At 48.8% G+C, this 10,641-nt stretch overlaps 1 protein-coding gene across 1 annotated transcript in view; it reads right to left on the bottom strand.

Annotated features, from left to right (window-relative positions):
* Positions 1 to 7,983: 7,983 nt before the first annotated feature.
* Positions 7,984 to 10,641, bottom strand: part of FAT2 (FAT atypical cadherin 2) — a 65,116-nt gene continuing 62,458 nt past the window's right edge. Inside the window, exon 23 of the mRNA XM_008015051.3 lies at positions 7,984 to 9,692. Within this exon, the coding sequence (XP_008013242.3) occupies positions 9,160 to 9,692 (533 nt within the window). The 3' untranslated portion in view covers positions 7,984 to 9,159. The remainder of the gene's footprint in view (positions 9,693 to 10,641) is intronic.

The following is a 10,641-nucleotide window of genomic DNA, read 5'->3' as shown; positions in this document are numbered from 1 at the left end:
TGCTGGGATTACAGGTGTGAGCCACCGTGCCTGGCCGGGATTTTCTTTTTAGACAACCACGTTATCTGCAAATAGAGATGGGTGTATTTCTTTTTTTCCAATGTGTATCTCTTTTCTTTTTTCTTTTTTTTTTTTTTTTGGCCATATTGCAATGGCTCAAATTTCTAGTTTAAAACAAGTGGTGAGAGTGAACATCCTAGTCCTGTCTCTGATCTTGTAGGGAAAGCATTCAGTCTTTCACTTTAAGTATGATGTAAGTAGTATACTTTTTATAGAAGTTCCCCTCTATTACTGTGCTGAGATACTTTAAAAATCATGAATGAGGACTGAATTTTGTCAAATGATTTTTCTGTATCTGACATGATCGTACAGTTCTTCTTTTTTCACCTTTTGATATGGTAGATTCCGTTAATTGATTTTTGAATATTGAACTGGCCCTGCTTACTTACTTGGAATAAATCCTGCTTTATCATGGTATACTATTCTTTACATTGTTAGATTGCCTTTCATTTTTCACCCACCCTGATATTTACTCTCCCAGATGTAGAATCCAGAATGGTGCCTTTTTAGAAATGAGCAGAACCATATGCATAACTTCTATTTTTGGCATAAGTGTACTTTTGCCCCAGGCTGGATTTCCAGCTGCTCTGTGCTACATAAAGGCTGCATGGGTTTCTTTAGGATAGAGTTTCTTAACCGCACTATTATTGCCATTTGGGGCTGCCTAATTCTTTGTTGAGGGGCTTTTCTGTGCATTGTAGGATGTTTAGCAGCATCCTGGGCCTCTGTCCACTAGATGTCAGTTGCACCCTGCAACTTGTGACAACTAAAAATGTCTCCAGAATTGCCAATTATCCCCTTGGCTGGGGTGGGGGATGGGGTGGAAATCACCTACCTCAGCTGCCAGGAACCAATGCCTGAGAACATTTAGCTCCCACCCACCTACCTTTAGCTGGAAGGATGTCGTTTTTTTTTTTTTTTTTTGAGAAGAAGTCTCGCTGTAGTCCCCCAGGCTGGAGTGCTAGTCGCACGATCTCGGCTCACTGCAACCTCCGCCTCCCAGGTTCAAGTGATTCTCTGCCTCAGCCTCCCGAGTAGCTGGGATTACAGGCGCCTGCCACCACGCCCGGCTAATGTTTGTATTTTTAGTAGAGACGGGGTTTCACCACGTTGGCCAGGCTGGTCTCGAACTCCTGACCTCAGGTGATCTGCCCGCCTCAGCCTCCCAAAGTGCTGGGATTACAGGCATGAGCCACTGCGCCCGGCGGGGTGGGTGGGAATGTCCTTTTATTGTGGCCATGGAGCAAAGGAAAGTGTGTCAATATGGATAGTGCACAAAGAGCTGCTTTTCCAGTAGTAATGGTAAAATATCTCTAACATCTCCTGAACGTTCACTATACCAGCTACGCTAAGCACTTTATGTATGTTGTCTCCTTTAATACTCAAATCCAGTGAAGGAAAGTGCTGGTAATATCCCCACTTTGCAAACTGGGCATAAAAGTTAACATGACTCTCCCAAAATCACATTTCTAAAGTGGCGAAGCCAGGTCTGTCTGACATCAAACCTCATGTCCTTGCCGCTGGAATTTTCTCCCCTGCCAGCTGATTCCTTCATTCCTTACCTCACCTCCTTCAGTGAGCACAGCACATTTCCAAACCTGTCTTTTGACTCCAGCCTGTTTTGCACCCTGCCCTCCATAAGTCACTCCCAGCCATCAGAACTACCCACCATTGCCCAAATACTTAAAACCTCTAGGCCTTTCCTTTGGGATTTTCCCTTAGCCTAGCTGACCCTCCTTTCTGTGCTAAATCGGAAGCTCTGCTTTAAGACCAGCTCAGATGGCTGGGCCCCTGTAGACCTTCCCTGGCCAGTTCAGTCAGAACTTACAACTCGTCCTCAGCAATGCTGTCACCGCCCTCCTCTGGTTATCCTCATACCTGCCTGCGCTGGAGACATGTGACTACTTGGCCACTTTCCCCAGATTGTGAGCTGCCTGAGGGCACTGATCAAGTCAGATGACATCTACCCCCACTCTTCCCCTGGGGGCTAATTATATATCTGAAATCTTTGGTTACTAAATTCAGTGTAGTCTCCTTCCATAGTGAATAGTGCCCTGGCCTGCTAAAGAGGTGACATCACTATATTGTCATCTTTGTATCAATCTAACCAAGCAGCTTTCTTGGTTGGACCCTTTGGATTCATTGAGGAATTTTGAGAAAAGTTTTGAAATTGTCTTTTTGCAGCTGGATGCCTGAGAAAGTTCCTGCTTTTCATTCAGTGAAACAGCTGGTGCCCCTGTTCCAGAAGAAGTCAGAGGCTGCCCGAGGGTTTCCAAAGCCTGTCCTTAGACACCGCACCACAGGTGATGGATCAGCACCTGGGTCTGGCGCCCTAGCAGGCTGGCAGTGCGCTAATGTTTCAAGTGGTGCAAAGAGGTTGGGTTGACTCTTCTATACTAGACCGGCTGCGGGCCCTGGGCACAGCATTCCGTGCCTTAAAACTTTACCTGGTGGGTCTTCTTTGCCCTCTAGCTCTTTTAGAATCTTCATATATAATCTTCAGTCCAACAGAGGCCGTTTTCCCCCCAAGGCCTTTGGCTCTGTCCTTCCTCATCCCCAGATGCTCACTTTTTGAGGGTTCTAGCCCAGGCCTCATGCGTGCCTCAGAGATCCCATGCGCCTCTCTCCAGAGCACTGCCCTGATGCCTGATAAAACATATGTGCCCTTCCTGTAAAGGCTTGAAAACCACAGTGACAACAACTGTGCAAGCCCTCCCTCACCCGCCAGCCCCCGAAGGAAGCCGTTTCCCAATTCTCCTGTTTCCCAATTCTTACACCGTTTGTCCTGGCAAATCCCAGCTGCGTTTCCTTCTCCAAGAGCAAGGCATCGTCTGGCTCCTGAAACCACTCCTCACGGCATGGCAGCAGGTCCCCACCCTGCCTCTCCCTTCCAGCCTGCTCCTCTAGCAGTGCTCAAGGTCGCTGTGCCACTCTTAAGGCCCAGCCCCAAAAATGGATGTAGGGTTTCAGGAGAGGCCTGGGGTTGAGCCCTAAGGGGAGCAGACCCCCACCTCCCTAAATCTGGATACCCTGGCTCTGTGCCATCTAGAAATGAGCATGGCCTTCTCTTGGCTTGTTCTGAACTCAGCCTGCTCCGTTGCACTTGCCACTGCTCATCAGTCCCCTGTATTTGTAATTTATTTAATGAACCCAAATATAAGGCACACCTCCTGAGTCAGGCCAACCTGGATTGGAATCCTGGCCTTGTCACTCGTGAACTCTGTGACTTACCTTATTTAAGTTACTAACACAAATTACGGGCCCCTCAGTTTATCTGTGCCTCAGTTTCTCCATTCGTAAATGATGATAGTACCTACCTCGTTAGGGTTTTTGTTGTTGTTGTTGTTGTTTTGAGACGGAGTCTTGCTCTGTCACCCAGGCTGGAGTGCAGTGGCATGATCTCGGCTCACTGCAAACTCCATCTCCCGGGTTCAAGTGATTCTCTTGCCTCAGCCTCCCTAGTAGCTGGGATTACAGGCACATGCCACCATGTCCAGCTTGTTTTGTATTTTTGGTAGAGACGGGGTTTCACCATGTTGGCCAGGCTGGTCTCGAACTCCTGACCTCAGGTGATCCCACCACCTCGGCCTCCCAGAGTGCTGGGATTACAGGTGGGAGCCACTGCGCCTGGTGCCTCATTAGGTTTTTGTGAGAATTAAATGAGATAAGACGCTAAGTGCTTGCACAGTACCTGGCATAGCAAATGCTCAGTAAGAGGAGGCAGTAGAGGTGGTGGCTGATAGTAGTGAGGGTAATGACAGTGAACTGAAAATCTACCTGAGCGCCAGTGGTTTAGGATGCGGGGATTTACCTGAAAACCTTTAACCCTCCCCGCAGGCTCAGTAAACTAGTCCTTGATCCCAGAGAGCCCTCTGGTGGCTAATCTGTGAAGACTCAGGCTGTGGATGAAAAGGAGAAGGCGGGGCCTGGTGAGGAGAGGATGGAGGTGGGCTGGATAAGAAGGCATTCCCCATCCGGGAGAATGGGAGGCAGGGAGGTGCTGTGTGGACATTCCCAGGCTGGGTGTTGGACCTGAGTTGGGGTCTTGCCCCTGGAATTCTGACTGAGAGATCTCAGACAAACCCCTTCTCTGTGGGCCTTAGTGTGCGGAACATTAGGAATGAGGAGGACCAGGTCATTGTTTCCCAAAGACAAACAGGGGGCCCCTGACAGTCATTTTTTAATTTGAATGGTTACTTATTTTCATGGTATCAGGAAGAAATACTCTCAAATCCTTTAGTGTAGCAATATTATTGTTTAAAGATGAATAGAGAGTATTTTGTAAACATCGAAATACATTTTTTAAGTATTATAGTACGAGTTGTATTCTATCAGGGCAAAAATTATGAAAGTGATAAGCAAAACAACAGAAATTTGGACAACACTGGACAATTTGTGATCTGCACAGTCCTGATAAATCAGTCCTATCTGTATGCTACCTGTCCTTTTTTGTTTTTTGTTTTTTGAGACAGAGTCTTGCTCTGTTGCCCAGGCTGGAGTGCAGTGGCACAATCCTGGCTCACTGCAGCCTCCACCTGCCGGGTTCAAGCGATTCTCCTGCTTCAGCCTCCTGAGTAGCTGGGACTACAGCCGCCCACCACCACACTCGTCTGGTTTGTGTATTTTTAGTAGAGACGGGGATTCACCATGTTAGCCAGGCTGGTTTTGAACTCCTGACCTCAGGTGATCCGCCCACGTTAGCCTCTCAAAGTGCTGGGATTACAGGTGTGAGCCACACACCTGGCCTGGTATTATTTTCTATTATACTGGCCACCATTTATTGTTTATGCTTTAATAAGCTTTCCATTTACATGTATTTCTCACGACAATATGAGATAGCTATTATTCCTGTATTATTTACTATCTTCATTTTACTGAGGAATGAGAGGCCCAACTGAACTTTGATAAAGGAGCAAAGGCACCACAATGGAGCAGACAGCCTTTTCAGCAAATGGTGCTGGACAGCTGGACAGCCACATGCAAACAAAACGAACCTAGACACAGATCTTACATCCTTCACAAAAAAAAACTTAAAGTGGACCATAGACCTAAATGTAAAATGCAAAACTATAAAACTCGTAGATGATAGCATAGGAGAAAACCTAGAGACCTTGGCTTTAGCAATGACTTTTAAAATAAAACACTGAAGGCATTATGTATAAAAGAAATAATTGATAAGCCGGACTTCCTTAAAATTGAAAACCAGTAGGGCAGGTGCAATGGCTCATGCCTGTAGTCCCAGCACTTTGGGAGGCCAAGGCGAGGGGAATCACCTGAAGTCAGGAGTTCAAGACCAGCCTGACCAACATGGCAAAACCCTGTCTCTACTAAAAATACAAAAATTAGCTGGGTGTGGTGGTGGGCACCTGTAATCCCAGCTACTTGGGAGGCTGAGGTGGGAGAATTGCTTGAACCCAGGAGGCAGAGGTTGCAGTGAGCTGAGATTGCATCACTGCACTTCAGCCTGGGCAACAGAGTGAGACTCTATCTCAAAAAAAAAAAAAAAAAATTAAAAACCTATGCTTTGTAAAAGAGTGTCAAGAAGACAAGGCACAGACTGAGAAAATATTTTCAAAGGCGTATCTGATAAAATACTGTTTTCTAAAATATACAAAGTACTCTTAATACTGAACATTGAGAAAACAACCCAGTTTAAAAATGAGCCAAACATCTTAACAGCCCCCTCACTAAAGCAGATCTATAGATGTCAAAAAAAAAAAAAAAATATGAAAAGATGCTCCACATCATATGTCATCAGGGAAATGCAAAATTAAGACAACAGTGAGATAGCACACCACACACCCATTAGAAAGGTCGAAATCCAGAACATGGACACCACCAAATGCTGGCGAGAATGTGGAGCAAAAGGAGCTCTCAGTCACCGCTGGTGGGAATGTGGAATGGTTCCACCACTTTGGAAGACTGTTTGGCAGTATTTACCCAAAGGTGTCGAAAACCTATATCCACATAAAACCTGCACACAGATGTTTACAGTGGTTGTATTCATAGTTGCCAAAACTTGGAAGCAACCAAGATGTCCTTGAGAAGGTGAATGAGTAAATAAACTATAGTACATCCAGACAGCGGAGTATTATTTGACACCAAAAAGAAATGAATGATCAAGCCCTGAAAAGATATGGAGGAATCGTAAATGCGTATTACTAAGTAAAAGAAGCAGGTCTGAGAAAGCTATGTATCATATGATTTCAACTATATGACATGCTGGAAAACTGAGACAGCAATAAGTTTTGTGGTTGCCAGGGGTTGGGATAGGAGGGATGAGTAGGCAGAGGGGTTAGGGGGCAGGAGGGATGAGTAGGCAGAACACAGAGGATTTTTAGGGCAGTGAAACTATCTGCAAGAGCCCGTAATGCTGGATCCATATTATACATTTGTCCAAACCCACAGAATGTGCAACAGCAAGAGTGAACCCTAATGTAAACTATGGACTGTAGGTGATAATGGCCCACCAATGGACAGTTGTCAGTTGCAACAACTATACCATTCTGGTGGGGAATGTTAATAATGAGGGAGGCTATGCATGGGAGGGAGGGCATATCCCTGTACCTTCCATTCAATTTTGCTGTGAGCCGTAAAACTGCTCTAAAAAAATTCTCATTGAAAAATGAGAGGCCAGCCGGGTGCGGTGGCTCACATCTGTAATCCCAGCACTTTGGGAGGCCGAGGCGGGTGGATCACGAGGTCAGGAGTTCAAGATCAGCCTGGCCAAAATGGTGAAACCCCGTCTCTACTAAAAACTACAAAAATTAGCCGGGCGTGGTGGCAGGCGCCTGTGGTTCCGGCTACTCGGGAGGCTGAGGCAGAAGAATCGCTTGAACCCAGGAGGTGGAGGCTACAGTGAGCTGCGACCATGTCACTGCACTCCAGCCTGGGTGACAGGGCGAGACTCCATCTCAAAAAAAGAAAAAAGAAAAAAAGAAAAATGAGAGGCCAAGTCATATCTGCTCAAGTCCACATAATTAGTGTGTGACAGAGCTGGGCTTGGAATCAAGCCTGTCCAACCTCAGAGCCACCGCCTGTGTGGTATCTCCCATGGGTGTGCCTTCTTTGCCCAGCTGGATTGGGAACTTGAAGGCAGGGACTGGGCTTTCCTGTCTCGGTGTCGTCATGGTTGCCTGGTGAAGTCACATTTAGCTGGTGACTAAGGGTGTGCTGTGGAGTAGCAGCCACAGCCTGACCCTGGGTCCCAGGAGGGCGGGCTTCCCAAGACTTGTGGTAGTTAAGTCCCTTCTCCGTAACTAATGCCATGCAGTGCAAAGGGTGCTGGCAAGGGCAGGAAGCCCCAGGTCTTGTCCTGGGCTTTAGCTAGCCTGCTGGTTAGTGGACTCCTCACTCAGAGCTTCAGAGCCCCATCTAAATGGAGGGGTTTGAACCACTACAGACAGTTGTACCAGAGGCAGAGGGTTTTTTCCAAATAGCTTCCTGGACCCCACCCCCAGAGGTTCTGGTTTTGTGTCTGGATTGGTTATGTTGCCAGGTCAGGAATCTCTGTGCTTGACAATCTCTAGGATCCCTTCCAGCTCCCAAAATCTATGAATCTTGGAAGGGCCTGTGGACCCTTGCATCATTCCCCAGACCCCAAATAGGCTAAATGACACAGAAAATAACAGTAAAAAAGATACTTTATTGTTAAAAAAAAAATGACCAATGAAACCATGTATCTGTCACTCACACTCACAGTCACACACGCAGCCACAAACCACTCACACAAATTGGCTCTCGCCCACACAGCTCCCTCTCGCGTGAAGCAGCAGCCCTGTGGGCAAGTCTCCATTGCTCTTCCTTTTGACTTCTGTCTCCAGAAACAACACACATGAAAAGGAATGGACCAGAGGGAGGGACTGGATGGGAAGGAGTGGTGAGGTCACCAAAGGCCACAGAGGCTTCTGGTCCCCACCACTCCTGGCTACATACATTCTACACATGTGTACACACATATTATCCATGGGCACCCACATGTGTAGACATGTGCCCACATTGACCCTCCATGCATAGGGTTGAGTCGCTGCAGGTAACACTTGATGGGCAGGCGTTTGCAATGGAGAGGAGGCAACGGCAGGTGTCCAGCCTGGACACTGCGGTCCAGCTCCCTGCTTCCAACCTGCCCTAAATAGGAGTTCAGAGTTCCTTGTGTCTAGGGAAGAAAAATCCCATTGAGGAAACTCATCCAGACAGCAAGGTCAAAAAGTGCCTAAGAATTTTTAAAATGAAGAATTAGTTCCTTCTTTCCTTTGGCCAAAAGTGCCTGGGAAACTTGGGATGAAGAACCCAGAGTTCCATGAGGTCTGAATTCTTTAACAAAGAAGGTTCAGAGCTGCATAGACTCCTGGCAGGCCCTGACTGGCAGACAGTGGTGTGACTCTGAGGCAGGCCATTCCTCTGCATGTAGGCTGAGGAGCGGGACCGCTGGAGCCCGAGGTCCGGTGATGCTCCTTGGAGTCCTTGTTGCCCTCCATCACTGTTTTCTCTCCGGTGCAAAGCACAGTGCCTGATACGGAGCAGACACTTGACAAAGACACAGTGAGTGCTTGACTGAGGCAGGGGCACAGGGGACTGTGCCTGCTCCCCTGCTGCTCACCTCTCAGTCCCTAGGAGGACGCCACGCAGCCCTCTAGAACTCCTCGGTATGGCCCGCGTAGTGGGTGCCTGTCAGGCACCAACCTGCCTGCCTCCAAAATGGAGCTGTGGGCAGGTATGAGAATGCATCTTGGCGAAGCTGAGCCAGCATAGTCAATCAGGCTCTGCCCTGGGGACTGAGAGATGGCAGATCGGGGAGACCGCCTGTCTCTTGCCCACCCCGGGAGTCAATTGTTCCTGGTCTTCCAGGGTCACTGCTCTAGGCATGTCCCTCTCCTGGGACCCTAGTGCTGTTTCTGGAGCTCTATCCTCAGCTTCCCTCCACCCTCAGGGACTAGCTGGGGGATTGGAAGACCACATTTCAAGGGACAGCAGCCTGGGCTGAGGGTGGGGCCTTCCCTCCCACTCTCCCAGCCACACTCAACTCACCCGCTGAGACAGGAAGAAATAAGCCAAGTCCAGTCCTTGGCCTCCCGCCTGCCTTGCTCTGGGAATGGGAAGCTAGAACATGACCTCCTCACAGCTGCCGTAATCACTCTCCACCATGTCAGAGCCCTCATAGTTGGGGGGCGCCCGGTTGTGGCCCTGGCCTGCAAGAGGTGCCCCCTCTGCCTCACAGACAGCATAAGAGGGCCCAGCTCGGCTGAGGCGCATACTCATCCCCTTGTAGCCCCCCTCTGCCAGGCAGGGCCCTCCCCCTCCCTGCCGGAACTGCGAGTGGTAGTAGCTGATGGCCGTGTACTCATTGAGACAGGGGGCAACCAGGCGCTCCCGGGGACTAGGGGGCCGAGAGGGCATCAGATCTTCCAGGTTCTGGTTGCTGTAACGGGGTGGGAGAGGTGCCCGCTTATTTTCCATCTCCAGGGGGAAGGGGAAGCCCCCATAGAGGCCAGTGGGCTCCGGCATCACGACGGGGGTTGAGTGGCGGTGAGCCGAGGGCGGCAGAGGGCCCTGAGTCACTTCGGAGTGGGGGTATTCCCAGCGTTCATTCCTGGAGTAAGTAGGTGGCCAGACCATAGCTCCGCCAGGGTACACTGAAAGGGAAAAGCAAGATAGGGTGAGCTCATTTTCCCCGGGGAAGGTTTCAGCTGGCTCTATAGCAACTATATATAACCTGGCGTGTTGTGGAGACAGGAGTGGGTGCATTTGGGCCCATCTGTGCAGGTTGTCTCTGGTGGCTCAGGTTGATATATAGAATCCAATGGGGCAAGCTCAAGGCTAGGGGTTTCACCCAAGGCCAGCCGGTCTTGCAAATCTCTGCCACTAATCTGAAGGTCAGTGAACAAGGGAAGGATCTGGATGGCTCCATGCACCCCACCCCCACAGCTGGGTACAGTAACTCCATCCCAAGTCCTACTGGTGAGTTTCATCCCCTTAACCAAAGGAAACACACACAGTTTGGTCTCACAGGTGTGATGGAGTCTATCATGGAGAGTGATGAAATGAGATGTGGCTCAGAAATCAGGAAACCAGGAGCCCTTGGTCCTAGCCCTGCCTCTGCTACTGAATAGTTCGGTGAGTTAGAACAAGCCACTACATCTTGACGGGCCTCGGTTTCCCTATTTGACACAGTGAAAATACCTGTCATAACTGCTGATGATTATGCCAAAACATGAAGTGCTTTACTAATGTATCTCCTTTTGAACCAAAGATGAGAGGAAGGTGATATCCCCCTCTAGATGAGCCAGGTCTGGCCCAAGGCTGCTGCACTTCCAGATTGGGCAACCAGAAGCTTAGACCACTGCTTCTCCTTTCCCTTCCCAGAAAAGCACCAATGTGCAGAAGCCCCCTTCTCACTGCAGGGATTCTACCCAACCCTATCCAGGGTCTACAAATTTCTGTCATGAACATCAATCCCATGGAGTGACTTGGAATTTAGGGGAGTGCAATAGAATGAGACCCAGAAACCTGACATCTGCTCCAGCATCAGTGCCCTGTAACCTTGAACACATGTCATCATGTCCCATCCCAAAGGGTTGGATG

This window comes from Chlorocebus sabaeus, chromosome 23 (genome assembly GCF_047675955.1).
Source record: "Chlorocebus sabaeus isolate Y175 chromosome 23, mChlSab1.0.hap1, whole genome shotgun sequence".
Lineage (NCBI taxonomy): Eukaryota > Metazoa > Chordata > Mammalia > Primates > Cercopithecidae > Chlorocebus > Chlorocebus sabaeus.
Note: the sequence above shows the minus strand (reverse complement) of the source record. Positions and strands in the feature narration are given on the sequence as shown.